The sequence below is a fragment of the Lucilia sericata genome, unplaced genomic scaffold (genome assembly GCF_015586225.1).
Source record: "Lucilia sericata isolate MDLA Ls3-8-SP2 unplaced genomic scaffold, ASM1558622v1 Contig000535F_arrow, whole genome shotgun sequence".
In the NCBI taxonomy this organism is placed as follows: Eukaryota; Metazoa; Arthropoda; class Insecta; order Diptera; family Calliphoridae; genus Lucilia; species Lucilia sericata.
This window is the reverse complement of record NW_023994545.1, coordinates 1-20086: the sequence shown is the minus strand read 5'-3', so window position 1 is coordinate 20086 and position 20086 is coordinate 1. Positions and strand designations below refer to the sequence as shown.

Sequence of the window (20086 nt, the reverse complement as noted above, 5' to 3'; positions counted from 1 at the left end):
TTTAAAAGCTATAATCAAAACTAATAACTTATAAATAAAGTATTTTCGATATGCAAACACAATTTATAATTTCGATTAGCAAATCTATAATCTATACAGAAAGATATTTTGCTTTCATAAACTCGACTAAATGTTTGTTAAATAGAATTACATTTAGCAGTAAATATTATAAAAAAATTTTTACTAAGTTTAACAAACTCACATACACAAATAACCAAAATAAAGTTAAATAGAAAAAGACAGGAAACGGAAATGTAATCTACTGGTATTTATATACATAGAAAATATGAAAAATATTAGCGAGAGTAGAGTGAGAGGAATAGATACTCTGCTACAAACAAATTACAATATTTTGTTGAGATACACATAAGCGCGAATATTAGTTCTAGAAGTAGTATTATACAGTTTTATATGCGAGGTTTTAATAAGTAGATATATGAAATCCATATGTATGTGTTTACCCAACCCACTGCTTTTGTACACATTCTATTTCCGCTTTCCTCCCTTTTTACTATTATTTGTTGTGTCATTGTTTTTAATTTTTTTTTTTAAGTTTTTATTTGTCTATGTGTGTGTTTTACAAATAACTGGTGTTAAACTTAAAATTTGTCCTGTGTACATATAATGTTAATAATAAAAATAAAATCCTTTTTTGTTTCTATTGTTGTTTGGCTTGCTATTTTATAAATATGACAAAGTATAAAGTTTATAACGTATACAAATTGTTATACAACAAAAAAAAAAAAAAAAGACTTAAATCCATAAACTCGTTAAAATACAACATACTCAGTTTAAAGTATTTTTGAAATGTGTGTGGGTGTGTATGTGTTGGTGTGTGTGAAAATATGACAATTTTTGTATAGGGTTACATTTATATATTATTTCTTAACCACAATTTGGTAAAATGTTTATGTGTTTGGTTTTGTTTTTGTTATTCTAGTATTAGTGTAAATAACTTTCTACCACTTTTATTTTGGTTGCAAAAAAAAAAAAAATGAAAAGGAAGTTGTTGTTAAATAAAAGTTATAATAAATGATATTTGAAAAAGTTTATAGACAACTCACTTAGATTTTACTTTCATGTATTTAAAGTGTAATGGGAAATTGTCATAAAATTAAACCGTTTTTTTTTTTTTTTTTTTTTTGCCAAAAGTAATAATTTCAAATTTTTAAAATATAAATTTTTACCGAAATTTTCTTTTCACAAATAAAATTTATATTATTTTAAATACCACCGAATGTTGCCTAAAGTCTTAGCTATTGAAATCTATAACAACATTTTCAATAACCTTTTAATTTTTGCAGCAATAGGAAAATCTGTAAATTAAGTCAGAAATTAATAACAATCATACGTCCTGGTGCACTGATAATATAAAAATCAAGAAATTACTATATTTATTTAAAATATAAGCAAAAATACAACGTTTTTGGTATTAACAGTAAAATAGGCTTAAATCACTTAAATGAGAAGGCAGCGAATTCCATGACCCAGAGAAAATCACCGAATAATGACATATAGTTTAAAATTAAAAATAAACTAATTTTAAAAGTAATTCCATATCAGACAGTTCCGTTAATAAATACTTATTTAAATTTTTAGTCATAACTTTTTTAAAATGTTTTTTTAATGAAAGTAATTATAAAAAACTATTGTGACAAACTAAAATCTATGTAAATAAATTAAAACTTTTGTTATTTTAAAAAATATTTTTTTATAAATTTTCATAAATTTCTTTTTGCATTCCACCAATCTTCAATACAATATACATATAGCTTTTTGTACTGAGCTTAAACGAAAACTGTTGTCCAGTGACAATGTAAATATTTTCCATCAAGACAATAGTCGAAGCTATGGAATAGAATATACTCGAGATAATACTCTAGTCGATTCTATAGGCCACGCACAGAAAGAAAAATCTCATACTAAATTTAACACTATTATTCTCAACTTAGTTAGTTACCCAGCTAAAAATATGTGTTCATATATGACATGATCATGATGATCATGATCATGATAAACGCGATTTTTCGGATATGAACATATATGAATATATATGGTCCATATATGATTCATATATGATCCATATATAAGCATATATGATCGTTTTAAGCTGGTTAGTTAGTTAGGTAGTAAGTAACTTAGTTAGTAGTTAGTTAGTTAGTTAGTTAGTTAGTTAGTTAGTTAGTTAGTTAGTTAGTTAGTTAGTTAGTTAGTTAGTTAGTTAGTTAGTTAGTTAGTTAGTTAGTTAGTTAGTTAGTTAGTTAGTTAGTTAGTTAGTTAGTTAGTTAGTTAGTTAGTTAGTTAGTTAGTTAGTTAGTTAGTTAGTTAGTTAGTTAGTTAGTTAGTTAGTTAGTTAGTTAGTTAGTTAGTTAGTTAGTTAGTTAGTTAGTTAGTTAGTTAGTTAGTCGTTAGTTAGTTAGTTAGTTAGTTAGTTAGTTAGTTAGTTAGTTAGTTAGTTAGTTAGTTAGTTAGTTAGTTAGTTAGTTAGTTAGTTAGTTAGTTAGTTAGTTAGTTAGTTAGTTAGTTAGTTAGTTAGTTAGTTAGTTAGTTAGTTAGTTAGTTAGTTAGTTAGTTAGTTAGTTAGTAGTTAGTTAGTTAGTTAGTTAGTTAGTTAGTTAGTTAGTAGTTAGTTAGTTAGTTAGTTAGTTAGTTAGTTAGTAGTTAGTTAGTTAGTTAGTTAGTTAGTTAGTTAGTTAGTTAGTTAGTTAGTTAGTTAGTTAGTTAGTTAGTTAGTTAGTTAGTTAGTTAGTTAGTTAGTTAGTTAGTTAGTTAGTTAGTAGTTAGTAGTTAGTTAGTTAGTTAGTTAGTTAGTTAGTAGTTAGTTAGTTAGTTAGTTAGTTAGTTAGTTAGTTAGTTAGTAGTTAGTTAGTTAGTTAGTTAGTTAGTTAGTTAGTTAGTAGTTAGTTAGTTAGTTAGTTAGTTAGTTAGTTAGTTAGTTAGTTAGTTAGTTAGTTAGTTAGTTAGTTAGTTAGTTAGTTAGTTAGTTAGTTAGTAGTTAGTTAGTTAGTTAGTTAGTTAGTTAGTTAGTTAGTTAGTTAGTTAGTTAGTTAGTTAGTTAGTTAGTTAGTTAGTTAGTTAGTTAGTTAGTTAGTTAGTTAGTTAGTTAGTTAGTTAGTTAGTTAGTTAGTTAGTTAGTTAGTTAGTTAGTTAGTTAGTTAGTTAGTTAGTAGTTAGTTAGTTAGTTAGTTAGCTTTATCAGTTATTTATTAAGCCATGACATAAACCATTTAATTTACATTGGGTAACTTCGCACCGAAGCAACTTCAAAATACACCGATCTTATTTATATACTAAATAAAGACATTTTATTGCTTAAGATACGAGAAAATCTATCTGATAGTTTTTGTATTTTTATAAGCCCATCAAGGTTTAAAACCATAATTATAATAATTGAACTTAAAGTCACCTTTACCAAGGTCCTGACATCCAGGGGAATCTGCATTACAAGGTCCTGCCATCGTAGTTAATCCTTTATTGAAAAAAAAAAAACAATTGAAACAAGTAAATTTTTGTATTTACCATCAAAAGTTGTTCATATATCAATATCATTATATGGGGAGTAGAGTTGATAAGGGACTGATCGTTATGAATTTATTTTGAGGCCCCAGAATATACATACATATATATGTACATATGTATATACATGGAGAATCTCGTGTCAAGTAACCCAACTTTTGAAACTGATGTCTTCCGATCGGGATGAAATTTGTAATTTTTACCAAACATATGTTAAAAAAAATTTTGGATGTAATCATATTGTTCTACAAATTACCTTGAATAGCTTTACACGTAAGCAGTTCCCACATACAAGAATTTCTAAAGGTACATTCCAACTCTTCGCCAATAAGATTTTTAACGGTACCACAAACTGGCTTGGGAACGGGTGAACACACTTTCGGACAATTATTAGCATCCACCATGACACATGGGAAATGAACGAATAATAAAATTATATAAGAAGTCGCTATGCGCATTATAAAGAACTAGAAATAATTTACACTTTTGAATTCTTTCAACTTCTCTATGAGACTAATTTTTAAATGCAGTTTTAACAAGCAGAAACATACAATTAGTTTTGACTAACATTATAACGTATAAATAGACAACGTATTTTTTTTTTTTTTTTTTTTGTTATAAAACAAGTAAGAGTTCTATATTCGGCTGTGCCGAATCTTATATACCCTTTAGCATTGAGTTAAAAAAAAAAAAAAAAAACGTTTAAACCTTTTATTATTTCAGCATTTTGTTCCTAAATAAGTAACTTCGCTATTATGGTCCTTATCAAATTCTGAGTCGATCTAGCTATGTCCGTGTGTCGGTCTGTCTGTCTGTCTGTATGTCTGTCTGTCTGTCTGTCTGTCTGTCTGTCTGTCTGTCTGTCTGTCCGTCTGTGTAAAACATGCTCACGATAAAACGAAGCAATACAATTTAACCGAATTCTCCCAAAATGTTCTTCTTATATTAATAGAATTCATATAATGGAAAAATTTTCCAAATCATCCATAATTGGTCGTAGCTGCCATACAAAGTCCACTCCCCAAAAATCACTTAAACGCACATAACTCATTACTAAATTAAGATATCCATACAAGATTTAGCAAAAATATTGATTTTATATACAGAAATGTTATTACGAAATTTTTTTCGGATCGGTTAACAAATGGTCATAGCTCTCATTAAGATATCCATACAAAATTTGGCACAAATATTGCTTTTATATATTAAAATGTTATTATGTTTTTTTGGATCGGTTTACAATTAGTTTGTATCACCCACCTTAAAGTATACCAATTGGCTCAGAATCACTTTCTGCGCTATAACCGTCTATCGTGTCATATCGGACTTAAAATAGGCATTCATAATAATTGCAACACATTCTGGAGAAAGTTCTACACAAGTTTCGTGTGTTTGTAGCAATGCTTGGAAAATAAAAAGTAAAAAACATACAATAAAAATAGTTTTCAAATAAAAAATAATAATTTGTTCCACTTACCTTCTTTGCCAGTGTAACATTTATGAACTTCCACATAACAATCATTTGGAAATGTACAATCTACCTGCTTTCCTTTTAAACTTACAACGGATACACAAACTGGCTTGAAAGTTTTAGCAGAACAATCTTTATATTTGCACATCGATTTGTTATCGCTCATGACACATAAGAATAGACTGAATAATAAAAAAATTAAGGATCTTGTATAGAAATACATTTCCAAAACTGAGAATATTTTATACTTTAATAAAAAGTGAAGAATTTCGAAGTAATGTATGAAATTGAGGTACTTGCGTTGTTATTTGTAATACACTGTAACCACTTCTTGCCAACAACTTTATGCCTGTAATGTAATTGTTTCTCTCAGTGCAAGAATTTAAATATTGATATTTCTATACACTCAAATCATTACAATTTTCCACCATCTTACTATCTGAAACTAATTTTGATATAGAATTTTAACACCCAGAAATATTTGATTAGTTTCGACTAATGTTATAAAGAATCAACTATAACCTTAGGTAAAAATATGTATATTACTCCCTTTACCATTTAAAATGTATTTTTAAAGTGATTTTTCATTGATTCCCTAAAAAGAAACTTTACTTTTCTTTACATTTCAATTTCCTTTTAAATGCGTTTAAAAATCATGACTATAGGAAAAAAAAGGAAAAATTTACACAAATAAACAAATTGTAGTCTGGTGCTAACGCAAAGTTAGTGAGGTTCCATTTCCCCTCCTGCTACTTATTAGTTATTTGTGTTATAACAACGGAAGAAGTCTAACTGAGTGAAGTCTGGGAGCATAAGTGGTAGTTTTAAATTCTTTTTTTTTTCCTATCTCTTTCTTATTTTACAATTTTGTTATGGGATGTTGGCTGTTTTTTGTGTTGTTGTATGATCCTTATTTGGTATTACATGTGTATATGTGTATTTTGGTATTTAACATTGATTGAATTCCTTGTAAGCCAGTTGTTATATGACAGACTCAGACATGATTACATAGATGTACATGTAAAGAGTAGTTACTTACTTATTCACATACTTATTAATGGGGATGGAAGTGGTTAAGTGTGATAGGAAGTGGTAGAATTTGTTTGTCATCTCTATTATAAGACCTTTCCAACAACAACCAAAACATTTTGTCATGTAAATGAGAAAGTGTTTTGTAATGAATACAAATGTTCCAAGTATTCCTAAAGAACAATGAAACTTTTCATCTTGCAATTTTTTAAGCGTTCCACAAATTGTCTCGCCAACAGGTAAATAAGCTTTTGAGTACAATCTGTCACCGCCCATGATTCAGAGGAAATGACAAAATAACAAGTAAGAAGTCGAATCTCATATTACTTTCACCATAGTGTGAATAAAAAAATTAATAAATTTTGGAAAAATTTAAATTTATTTAATTTTACCGACAAAAACAATTAACGCCAAACGAAACAAAACACGAAAAAAAAGCAATAATAAAATACGCAAAGCATTAAAACCAACACACATCCAAACATACGTTTCTTTCCAATAAGCAATGTTGTTGTTGCTTTTATGTCGAAGAATACAAAAAAGTTTTGCTCATATCTTCGTTATTTTAATGGACAGACAGACACTAACTAACTAACTAACTAACTAACTAACTAACTAACTAACTACTAACTAACTAACTAACTAACTACTAACTAACTAACTAACTACTAACTAACTAACTAACTAACTAACTAACTAACTAACTAACTAACTAACTACTAACTAACTAACTAACTAACTAACTAACTAACTAACTCTACTAACTAACTAACTACTAACTAACTAACTAACTAACTAACTACAACTAACTAACTAACTAACTCTAACTAACTACTACTAACTAACTAACTAACTAACTAACTACTAACTAACTAACTAACTAACTACAACTAACTAACTAACTAACTACTAACTAACTAACTAACTAACTAACTACTAACTAACTAACTAAACTAACTAACTAACTAACTAACTAACTAACTAACTAACTAACTAACTAACTAACTACTAACTACTAACTAACTAACTACTAACTAACTAACTACCAACTACTAACTAACTAACTAACTAACTAATACAACTACTAACTAACTAACTAAACTAACTAACTAACTAACTAACTAACTAACTAACTAACTAACTAAAACTAACTAACTAACTAACTAACAACTAACTAACTAACTAACTAACTACTAACTAACACTAAATAACTAACTCACCACTAACTAACTAACTAACTAACTAACTAACTAACTAACACTATAGTGTGTTCTATAGTCTAGACAATAGTGATCTCTACAGTCTCGATATTATAATACATATATTCCATACTTTTTACTATAGTGTGACTATACTAGTCATGACTATAATATATCCTACACTATAATATATCCTACATGACTATAATATATCCTACATATCCATAATATGCACAATATTCAATTATAAGACTATATAATTATAAGACTATATAGTATATTCTACAGTCTAGACAATTGTCAATTATGTATTATCGACTATAGTCTATTCCATAGTCTCGACTATAGTATTTTCAAATATCGACTATAGTTAAGACTATTGTTTATTCGACTATAGGTTGAACTTTATTCTATTCTATACGCTGGACTATAGTATATTCTATAATCTCGACTATAGTCTTGACTATAGTATATTCTATAGTTTTTACTATAGTGTCTATAGTCTTGCTGTAGTGTATTTTATTGTCTCGGCTATAGTTTATTTTATATTATCAACTATGGTGTATTTTATAGTCTCAAATCTTTTGTATTTTATAGTCTCGACTGTATTCTCTAAAATAGTTCAATAGAAGGTGTTAGATAAGATTTGTTTCACCTATTGACAAAAGTATTCTTTCATATGTTAATAAAACTTTTACAGCAATACATGTTAAGTCATAATATTTTGTTAATTTTTTTTTCACATTAATAAAATATTTAAGTAAATTTTATTACTTGAAAAAAAAAAATAGTATAAAACATAGCGAAATAGTCTAACATTGAATTAGTTCTAAAATTAGTTATTAGTTTATAGTTTAGAATTTTCTCATTTTTCAAAATGTACATCCAAATTTTTTGTATAATTTTATTATTCGTTTGTATCATGGGCGATGGCAAGAATTGTCCGGAAGTTTGTCAGCGTTCTGTAAAGCCAGTTTGTGGAACTATTCATAATTTTGATGGTGATAAAGTATACTGTACCTTTCCAAATGATTGTTTCTTGGAAATTTATACGTGTAGAACAAATCAAGGTAAATTGGCAAATACTTAACATGAACATAATATTGAATTTTAATTGATTTCCTTTTAATAAAGAATTAATTAAAACAAAAGGACCTTGTCGACAGGATTCTTCAGGATGTTGCAACGTTCCTATGGAATTATAAAAAATTCATAGTTTTTGTAAATTTATTAAGTATCAGAACAAATTTAATAAATTTTTATGCAAAAATTTAGTCTTTTCTTCTTCACCCATATATCTGTCATTAAATTATCATGATTTTTATTATATGACAAAATAAAATTTAACTTGTAAATTAAACTAGTTATAAAAAAAATGTCAACAACATTGTTTTATGACAATTATCTTGCAACCAAAAAGTAAAACTAAAAAAACACAATCAAAGTTCTTTTATGATACTAATTTTCCCCCACAGAAAACACATCATTGTCAAAATCATCAACACCTTCTTTAAGAGATAAAATAGAATAACAAAACTGGCTTTGAAACAAAATAAAAGATTTGAGAATAAAATAAAAAATGAAATCTGCACAACATAAAAAGAAAAATCAGCCCGCATAACACAAAGACACAACACTTAATTTGGTATAAATGTAACAACTCTTTATTTGCGTATTTCTTTTTTTTTTTCTTCTTTGAAATCTTGTAAAAGTAAAATATAACAAAAAGTTCCCCCTTTTTCATTTTTAACAAAATGTGTGAAATTTGCTTTATTTTTTTTAAGAAGCCAAAAGCAAAGATTTACATGTCATTTTAATACTTAAACACCCTCAAACTCAAACACACACACACACACACTCACAGAAAACGGAAACACCAGATGATGCTGTTAGAATATGTGCAAAAAAACAAAGAGTAAAAACGAGTAAATACAAAAAGGAAACAGATTCATTTTTAGTAAATTATACAAAAGAATTTTGCCTTAAACAAAATACAAAAAAAAAACAAAAACAACAAAAAAACTGTAGGAAATCTTAAAATAGCAAGAAAAAACCTTTGACGCATTACAAAAAGAAAGAATAAATGAAGGAAAAAAAAACGAACAAAAAATAAGAACAAAAATGTCGCACTAACAATTTATTTAACCCTATGCTAAATACATAGTATAATAAAATAAACTGTAAAAGGAGAATACTAACACACTAATCAAAGACCTACTTAAAAGAATGTTGTACTTTTTTAACAAAATTTTATTTTCAAAATTTCATTTTGTCTTAAAAATTTTACCCAAAGGGTTTGCTAAATAAAATTTTATGTAGCTTAAATAATGTCTAAGGTTTAAGATTTCCGATTTGAAATCATCTTTTTAAAATATATTATAGTTTAGTGTTATAAAGAATTTTATAAAATATTCATTAATTAATAATAATCATACGTCATGGTGTTCTAAAAATTGAAAAGTTTATAAAAATGTTTAATTTGAAACAATTTTAGCAAAATTTTTAAGCTTTCACTAAACGAAAATAAAAACATAAAAATATAGTCCAGTCTATAGTCTAGTCTATAGTCTAGTCTATAGTCTAGTCTATAGTCTAGTCTATAGTCTAGTCTATAGTCTAGTCTATAGTCTAGTCTATAGTCTAGTCTATAGTCTAGTCTATAGTCTAGTCTATAGTCTAGTCTATAGTCTAGTCTATAGTCTAGTCTATAGTCTAGTCTATAGTCTAGTCTATAGTCTAGTCTATAGTCTAGTCTATAGTCTAGTCTATAGTCTAGTCTATAGTCTAGTCTATAGTCTAGTCTATAGTCTAGTCTATAGTCTAGTCTATAGTCTAGTCTAGTCTCTAGTACTAGTCTATAGTCAGTCTATAGTCTAGTCTATAGTCTAGTCTATAGTCTAGTCTATAGTCTAGTCTAGTCTAGTCTATAGTCTAGTCTATTAGTCTCGTCTATAGTCTAGTCTATAGTCTAGTCTATAGTCTAGTCTATAGTCTAGCTATAGTCTAGTCTATAGTCTAGTCTATAGTTAGTCTATTAGTCTAGTCTAGTCTAGTCTATAGTCTAGTCTATAGTCTAGTCTATAGTCTAGTCTATCGTCCTAGTCTATAGTCTAGTCTATAGTCTAGTCTATAGTCTAGTCTTCGTCTCGTCTATAGTCTCATCTATAGTCTAGTCTATAGTCTAGTCTATAGTCTAGTCTAGTAGTCTACTAGTTAGGTCTATAGTCTAGTCTATAGTCTAGTCTATAGTCTAGTCTATAGTCTAGTCTATAGTCTAGTCTATAGTCTAGTTCTATAGTCTAGTCTATAGTCTAGTCTATAGTCTAGTCATAGCTAGTCTATAGTCTAGTCTATAGTCTAGTCTATAGTCTAGTCTATAGTCTAGTCTATAGTCTAGTCTATAGTCTAGTCTATAGTCTAGTCTATAGTCTAGTCTATAGTCTAGTCTATAGTCTAGTCTATAGTCTAGTCTATAGTCTAGCCTATAGTCTAGTCTATAGTCTAGTCTATAGTCTAGTCTATAGTCTAGTCTATAGTCTAGTCTATAGTCTAGTCTATAGTCTAGTCTATAGTCTAGTCTATAGTAGTCTATAGTCTAGTCTATAGTCTAGTCTATAGTCTAGTCTATAGTCTAGTCTATAGTCTAGTCTATAGTCTAGTCTATAGTCTAGTCTATAGTCTAGTCTATAGTCTAGTCTATAGTCTAGTCTATAGTCTAGTCTATAGTCTAGTCTATAGTCTAGTCTATAGTCTAGTCTATAGTCTAGTCTATAGTCTAGTCTATAGTCTAGTCTATAGTCTAGTCTATAGTCTAGTCTATAGTCTAGTCTATAGTCTAGTCTATAGTCTAGTCTATAGTCTAGTCTATAGTCTAGTCTATAGTCTAGTCTATAGTCTAGTCTATAGTCTAGTCTATAGTCTAGTCTATAGTCTAGTCTATAGTCTAGTCTATAGTCTAGTCTATAGTCTAGTCTATAGTCTAGTCTATAGTCTAGTCTATAGTCTAGTCTATAGTTAGTCATAGTCTAGTCTATAGTCTAGTCTATAGTCTAGTCTATAGTCTAGTCTATAGTCTAGTCTATAGTCTAGTCTATAGTCTAGTCTATAGTCTAGTCTATAGTCTAGTCTATAGTCTAGTCTTATAGTCTAGTCTATAGTCTAGTCTATAGTCTAGTCTATAGTCTAGTCTAGTCTAGTCTAGTCTAGTCTTAGTCATAGTCTAGTCGATAGTCTAGTCTATAGTCTAGTCTAGTCTATAGTTCTAGTCTAGTCTAGTCTAGTCTATAGTCTAGTCTAGTCTAGTCTAGTCTAGTCTAGTCTAGTCTAGTCTAGTCTAGTCTAGTCTAGTCTAGTCTAGTCTAGTCTAGTCTAGTCTAGTCTAGTCTAGTCTAGTCTAGTCTAGTCTAGTCTAGTCTAGTCTAGTCTAGTCTAGTCTAGTCTAGTCTAGTCTAGTCTAGTCTAGTCTAGTCTAGTCTAGTCTAGTCTAGTCTAGTCTAGTCTAGTCTAGTCTAGTCTATAGTCTAGTCTAGTCTATAGTCTAGTCTAGTCTATAGTCTAGTCTATAGTCTAGTCTATAGTCTAGTCTATAGTCTAGTCTATAGTCTAGTCTATAGTCTAGTCTATAGTCTAGTCTATAGTCTAGTCTATAGTCTAGTCTATAGTCTAGTCTATAGTCTAGTCTATAGTCTAGTCTATAGTCTAGTCTATAGTCTAGTCTATAGTCTAGTCTATAGTCTAGTCTATAGTCTAGTCTATAGTCTAGTCTATAGTCTAGTCTATAGTCTAGTCTATAGTCTAGTCTATAGTCTAGTCTATAGTCTAGTCTATAGTCTAGTCTACAGTCTAGTCTATAGTCTAGTCTATAGTCTAGTCTATAGTCTAGTCTATAGTCTAGTCTATAGTCTAGTCTATAGTCTAGTCTATAGTCTAGTCTATAGTCTAGTCTATAGTCTAGTCTATAGTCTAGTCTATAGTCTAGTCTATAGTCTAGTCTATAGTCTAGTCTATAGTCTAGTCTATAGTCTAGTCTATAGTCTAGTCTATAGTCTAGTCTATAGTCTAGTCTATAGTCTAGTCTATAGTCTAGTCTATAGTCTAGTCTATAGTCTAGTCTATAGTCTAGTCTATAGTCTAGTCTATAGTCTAGTCTATAGTCTAGTCTATATAGTCTATAGTCTAGTCTATAGTCTAGTCTATAGTCTAGTCTATAGTCTAGTCTATAGTCTAGTCTATAGTCTAGTCTATAGTCTAGTCTAGTCTATAGTCTAGTCTTTAGTCTAGTCTATAGTCTAGTCTATAGTCTAGTCTTTAGTCTAGTCTTTAGTCTAGTCTATAGTCTAGTCTATATTCTAGTCTATATTCTAGTCTATAGTCTAGTCTATAGTCTAGTCTATAGTCTAGTCTATAGTCTAGTCTATAGTCTAGTCTATAGTCTAGTCTATAGTCTGGTCTGTAGTCTAGTATATATTTAAGTCTATATTCTAGTCTGTAGCCTATTCTATAGTTTAGTCAATAGTCTAGCCAATAGCTTAGTCTGTACTGTCCTCTATAGTATAGTTTAGTTTGTGGTCTAGCGGAAAATTAGTTTAGTACTTTAAAACTTAAAAAGTACTCTTTTTGTTAAAAATTAGTACTATTTCCGAATTTAAATTTTCCATGCCTAATGTCAGCTATTGATTCGTTGCATTCTCTCTCTCTGCCCTAATGCATGCTCCCGAAAAAGTTTTTCAAAATTTAAATTCTCAAATTGATAATAATCATACGGCATGGTGTTCCTATAATAATTTTTTTTGGAAAATATAATATTTTCGTAATCTAACTTATGTAAATGTTACAAACGCTTAATATAAATTTAAAATATCGTGATTTCTTAGCGAAGCTATTCCAAATAAAAGTATATAAAATGTTCCTTTAGCTTAAAACTATTCATCTTGAAGAGTTGGTGTTTTTTTGCTTTTATTCCCGCTTGTTAAAACGCCTTAAAAATCATTCGTGTCTGTTTTTTTTTCTTCCTGCTTTATTGTGTCTCATATATTTTCTTTAAACTGAAACCTTTTTTTTTTTCTTTAACACTCGCTTATAAAAAAGGATTCAATTTCTGTAACATTTTGTTTAATAATGTGTGTGTGTGTAAGTGTTTATAGCAGAGTGTAGGCAGTGAGTTAATATATAAAGCATCCTTTTTTTCTCTCATACTTTCTACAGTTACAGTTTGTGTATGTGTATGTATTGGGCTGTCTGTCTGTTTGTCTACCAAATAAATGGCATGGAAAAATTCTTACAGTATATAAACTTGTGTTAGGAGTGACAACTTAAGAAAAATTGTTCAAGTTATTTTACCAAAATTCTTCACAAAAGATTTGGGGTAAGAAACGTGCGGCAAAAAAACGGAAGGGTTTACAAGTGTATGTATTAATAGTTATTTGAGTGAGATTGTCTTTAGTATGCTTTTAAACGAGTGTTGATTTTAGTTCTGTTTTTTTCTCTTTTACTCATACTCAGGCATGTAGCTGTAACATTACCACTATAAATTAGGCTTAAATGAAGTGAACATATTTTTTTTCTACTTCCTTACATTTCCGTTTCATATTATTTGAAATCTTAAGCTTTATTCTTCTACAAATTTTTCTTAAGAAGTGTAAATATATTTTCATGTTATAAATACTTTGCTTTTTTATAAGTAGGCTAAAAGATGTTTTCCTTTTTTTGGAGGGTTTCTCTTTTGCTGCTAAGTTTTAATAAAGTGTTTTAAAATTAGCCAAATATTTAATGGAAGTTGTTAAATATTAAAAATTAATCACTAAGAATTTTTGCAAAATTTTCTGTTTGAAGTGGATTAATAATAAGAATACCTAAAAATTATAAAAAGCCTTCAACTGAAATTGTAGAGCATCCTAAAAAGCCTTTAAATTGGATTTTGCTTAAAAAAAGCTTTATATTGTGTTGAAAGTTACTTAAAAATTATACAAATGTAATCAAGCATTTAATAATTTTAATATTTTTTAAGAAGCGAAAGTATTTCTTTTATTTCCCTTCAACCTAAAACGTTAAAATTTTCCTTAATTTGTTACAGAAACATACGATTTTTTTAAATTTTCTATTTTGAAGACATCATGGCGTATGAGTATTATTAATTAGTGGCTTTTTTTCAGAAAAATTTTAATAACTCTGAAACTAAGGCAGATATTTTAAATATTTTTGCATCTACATAAAGGCAAGACTTCAGAGACTAATCTACTTAATTTGAAACTTTATAAACAATGTTATTTGATTTTATAATTTTTAATAAAAAAAAATAGAAAATTTAATTTTAACATATTTTAGATATATTATGCACAAATATAAACAATGTGTTGAATTTACTATTCTTTGGAAACTTCCTTAAGAATGCTTTAACTCAGATTGCTGGATTTTGCCTTAACAAATTGAATTGTTTTAGAAATTATACAAATTTTAAATATTTTCTCATTTGGGAATGTAAGTTTTTACAAAAAATTTTGTAAAAATATCCATTTATTTCATTTTAACCTAAAACGTTAAGATTTTCTCTACTTTATTACAAAAACACAAGATTTTTTTAAATTTTCTATATTGAAGACATCATGGCGTATGAGTATTATTAATTACTGTCAATTTTCAGAAAAATGTTAATAACTCTGAAACTAATACAGGTATTTTAAATATTTTTTCACCAACATAAAGGCAAGACCTCACAAACTAATCTACTTTATTTGGAACTTTATAAACAATGTTTTTGATTTTATAATTTTTAATTAAAAAAATATTTTATTTAAATTTTAAAATTTTTTAAATTTTATGGACAAATATAAGCAAGGTGTTGAATTTACCTTAAATTTAATATTCTTTAAAAAGCTCTCTTAAGAATACTTTAACTCAGTTTGCTCTCTTTTGCCTTAAAAGTTTTGTTTTGGAAATTATACAAATTTTAATATTTTCTTAGTAGCAAAAGTATGTTTTTACAACAAATTTTGTTAAAATATCCATTTATTTCATTTTAACCTAAAACGTTAAGATTTTCTTTACTTTATTGCGAAAATATAAGATTTTTTAAAATTTTCTAATTTGAGGACCTCATGACGTATGATTATTATTAACTACTGACTATTTTCAGTAAAAATTTAATAACTAAAAAATTAAGGCAGAAATTCAAAAAAGATTTCCACCAACATAAAGCCAAGACTTAAGGCAATATTTCACTTTATATAGAATATTATAAACAAAACAAATTTGTCTTTAAACTTTAAACATTTTATGTTTTTTTTTTTTTTTCAAAGTGTAACAATTTTATAAATTTTATCTACCAATGCTAACGAAGCTTTAAATTTACCTCAAATATATTTTAGTTTTTCTTCTCACTCTTAACAAAAAATTTATCATTGCAACACGTTTCGTTTAGTTTTCTTTTTATTATTTTGTAATTTTTTATCATTTTCAAATTATTCTTATTACAAAATGACACCCACACATAGAAAAGACATAATTCAATAGTTGGTTCGTTATTATATTATATCAATTCCTTTCTCTTTCTCTCTCTCTCCCTTACACACGCTTTTGAAAAACTACTGTGTTGTATATAATTTATCGTTTAACAGCACGCACCAGTACATTTTCCAACAAAAATACAACACATTTTCTATAGAAATGTGAGAAAAAAAGAGAGAAAACACAAACACACATTAATAAGGCCAACTGGAGCTACTTATAGCAACATACATTAACACACTATTTGTTAAGATCCTTTTCACAATTCTACTTACACTTGTAGTCGTATCTTAAGGACATATTTATGGTTTGATACCTTTTTGGCAAGAGTTATAGAAAAATAAAGCAACAAAAAAAAAACTACTACTAGAAACCCAACCAAATGTTCCCATGTTAAGCCAATACTACTAAATCGTTTGTTTTGTTAGAAAATGCAGTTTTTTCATGTAGGAATTTTCATTTTTTTATTGTTATCCTTATTATCTTTTTGGAGCTGTATGTTCAAGTATCTGTTAGATATGGCACGTTTTAGTGTAAAGAATTTTCAATCAGTTGATATCTTATCAATTTATATTAACATTATTTTTTCTCCAACTTATAATCTTGTTGTTTTCATTGTAAGCTTAAGGTCTGCCAATTGGCTAGTTTATAAGGCTAAAAAAAAAGAGTAATAAAAATATTGTTTGCCATAGAAGAAAAATATTTAAAATTTTTAACTAAGTGCCAAAGAAAGTTTTTTTGTCTAATGAATATCGAATAGAGATAAAAAGATGTGGAGAAAAATTTGGCAATTTTTGGACAACAACAGGAATGGGTATTTATAGTGAAGAAATTTATATAAACTAAGACTTTTTTTTAATAAAAAAACTTTTATATACAAAAAAATTAGCTGTTACCAACAAATAAGATTTGTTAGAGACATGTTTCCTATATAAAAGAAGATTCGCCTTTGCCGAATCTTTTATACCCTTCTCCATAGTGTGTTTTAAAAAGATTAGTTTTATAAAATTTTAATTTATTTAAATTTTCCCAAATTTACCATTACTTTAGCAATAGCCAAACAAAACAAACAACAATACACAGAACGCTAAACAACACAAAAAAACAAAATATACAAAGCAATGAAAGCAATACACATTCAAACATACTTTGTTTGTTGTTGCTTTTTTATCAAAACATGCAAAAAATTGTCTTCTTTTGATGAAATTTTCAGAGGTTGTTTGGGATTTCTGCCCATATATCTCGAAAGCATTTCTGACAGAATTATTGAAGATTTGGATTTCGAAGCTATCTGTAGTCTTCAGTTAGTTAGTTAGTTAGTTAGTTAGTTAGTTAGTTAGTTAGTTAGTTAGTTAGTTAGTTAGTTAGTTAGTTAGTTAGTTAGTTAGTTAGTTAGTTAGTTAGTTAGTTAGTTAGTAGTTAGTTAGTTAGTAGTTAGTTAGTTAGTTAGTTAGTTAGTTAGTTAGTTAGTTAGTTAGTTAGTTAGTTAGTTAGTTAGTGTTAGTTAGTTAGTTAGTTAGTTAGTTAGTTAGTTAGTTAGTTAGTTAGTTAGTTAGTTAGTTAGTTAGTTAGTTAGTTAGTTAGTTAGTTAGTTAGTTAGTTAGTTAGTTAGTTAGTTAGTTAGTTAGTTAGTAGTTAGTTAGTTAGTAGTAGTTAGTTAGTTAGTTAGTTAGTTAGTTAGTTAGTTAGTTAGTTAGTTAGTTAGTTAGTTAGTTAGTTAGTAGTTAGTTAGTTAGTTAGTTAGTTAGTTAGTTAGTTAGTTAGTTAGTTAGTTAGTTAGTTAGTTAGTTAGTTAGTTAGTTAGTTAGTTAGTTAGTTAGTTAGTTAGTTAGTTAGTTAGTTAGTAGTTAGTTAGTTAGTTAGTTAGTTAGTTAGTTAGTTAGTTAGTTAGTTAGTTAGTTAGTTAGTTAGTTAGTTAGTTAGTTAGTTAGTTAGTAGTTAGTTAGTTAGTTAGTTAGTTAGTTAGTTAGTTAGTTAGTTAGTTAGTTAGTTAGTTAGTTAGTTAGTTAGTTAGTTAGTTAGTTAGTTAGTTAGTTAGTTAGTTAGTTAGTTAGTTAGTTAGTTAGTTAGTTAGTTAGTAGTTAGTTAGTTAGTTAGTTAGTTAGTTAGTTAGTTAGTAGTTAGTTAGTTAGTTAGTTAGTTAGTAGTTAGTTAGTTAGTTAGTTAGTTAGTTAGTTAGTTAGTTAGTTAGTAGTTAGTTAGTTAGTTAGTTAGTTAGTTAGTTAGTTAGTTAGTTAGTTAGTTAGTTAGTTAGTAGTTAGTAGTTAGTTAGTTAGTTAGTTAGTAGTTAGTTAGTTAGTTAGTAGTTAGTTAGTTAGTTAGTTAGTTAGTTAGTTAGTTAGTTAGTTAGTTAGTTAGTTAGTTAGTTAGTTAGTAGTTAGTTAGTTAGTTAGTTAGTTAGTTAGTTAGTTTAATTACTACCCCCAGGCAAAACATGAAGTTTGGGGGGGTAGTGATTACAGTAAATTAATTAATTATTAGAATTATTTTTAATTGTTCAATTATATGAAATGCCCAGTTGAGCAGTAACCATTTGGAATTAGTTCAATTGCAGTTATTTATAAAATTCTCAATTAATTGCAATAACAAATTCTTCAGTTTGCAATTGACCAATAATCAATTGCAAAAAGTTTTAATTGTGACAAAAGTTTATAAATGTCAGTTACTTATAAAAATTTTCATTTAATTGCAATTAAACATTCTTTAGTTAAAAGTAATTGTTGCAATTGTTCAAGCTTCAGTCACAATTACTGCAAATGTAAATTACATAATTAGTAGGATTCAAGTCAAATAATTATTTGACTGAAACCTGTTCTACTGTACGAATTATAATTCGTTATGTGTTTTAATTTCATTATAAATGTTTCATAAAATTCTATATAAATTATATAATTTATTTTTCTTTTGGATTTTTTATTTCATTTAATTTTCCACTTAAACAACTACATACATACATACATATGTATGTATGTAAAAGGATTTACGTGCTAATCCTTTTTGATGTAAAGTGCATATTAATTTCGTTTTGAAGTTTAAGCTTTTCCACCGGAAATTATATTTCAACAGAAATAATTTTTAACCCGAAAAAAGAAACCATATAAAGAATAGAAAAGCAAAAAAAAAATAGCAAAGTTAAATCGTAAAAAACCGTTAAAGAAACTTATTAGGGACATGCAAAGCTTTTAAGTGCAATATTTTATAACAATTTAGGATACGATATATGTATTTGGAGAACATTGTGTATTTAATAATGTAATAAAATGGATTTAAAGAAATATACTTAACTTAAAAGGGGTAAAACTAATATAAAATATAAAGGACTAATAAGCACATGATGAATTAAAAAATCAATTTAATTTAGTAGTTAATATATCGATTGCACGTATGACTTATCTATTACTAGGCCAATAATAAGTGTATTACAAGACAAATATAGTCAATGCGAAATTACATATCTAATCACCAACCTCCTAATACACTTGACAAATTAGATGAATAACAAAACGTTTCATGTATTAACATGTTTCCGACCAATTTACCTTTCCACACTTAATAACAATACTTAAGCATAAAGGGATATAAATTTCCATAAAATATGCCCTTAAAAAACCCAAAATATAATTTGAAAACTCTTAAGAATTAGAAACAAACTAAATGAGTGTAATTTAAGGAAATCTTACTCAAAACGTATATAAAACTTCTACATAAAAACACATGCCTAACATGCAAAATACTTAACTAATAAAAAAATAAATAGAGAAAACTAAAATTTCAACAAAAGAACACAACTAAAATCCCTTAAAATGATTATAAAACAAATAGGGAGCCAAATACTTAAAAAAACGAAACAAAAAATACCCTTAAACACGTTTACAAGAGGTTGCAAATGATAGACTTTGTTATAGTAAGGCGGCTGGGTAAGGAGTAAGTATAAGGATATTCAGCAGAACAACAGAATAAATAATGAAATGGATAAAAATCAGGGTTATTCACTCGTAACCAAACGACCACAAAACTACATGATTGCTTATTTTTATTGTTGTTATTTTTAAACGATTTTATGTTATTTTTAGAAATTTTACTTTACACCAGACAGTTTATTGTTTCATTCATTTTTCAAAGATGTCAATGAAGAGGTAGCAGAATAGAGTAAATTATATGAGAACGTGGCTCTGTTTCAGACGACTTTTCTCTATAAAACCTGCACTGTTGCAGACAACTTTTCTATAGAAAAGTTGTTCTGCTCAAGACAATTTTTCTACAGAAAAAGTTGCTCTGTTGCAGACAACTTTCTATAGAAAAAGTTTCTCTGTTCCAGTCAACTTTTCTATAGAAAAAGTTGCTCTGTTCCAGACAACTTTTCTATAGA

General features: G+C 27.4%; 1 protein-coding gene and 1 long non-coding RNA gene across 2 annotated transcripts; one reads left to right on the top strand and one right to left on the bottom strand.

Annotated features, from left to right (window-relative positions):
• Window positions 1-3218: 3218 nt before the first annotated feature.
• Window positions 3219-4020, bottom strand: LOC119605932. Its single transcript, XM_037959285.1, has 2 exons — window positions 3773-4020; window positions 3219-3469 (listed from the first exon to the last, which is right to left on the bottom strand). The coding sequence occupies exons 1-2, from the start codon at window positions 3972-3974 to the stop codon at window positions 3363-3365; spliced, it is 309 nt and encodes a 102-aa protein (XP_037815213.1). The 5' UTR covers window positions 3975-4020; the 3' UTR covers window positions 3219-3362.
• Window positions 4021-8049: 4029 nt separating this feature from the next.
• Window positions 8050-8482, top strand: LOC119605933. The gene is made up of 2 exons (XR_005231614.1): window positions 8050-8285; window positions 8350-8482. It is a non-coding gene; the product is annotated as an uncharacterized LOC119605933 (long non-coding RNA).
• The last annotated feature ends 11604 nt before the right edge of the window (window positions 8483-20086 follow it).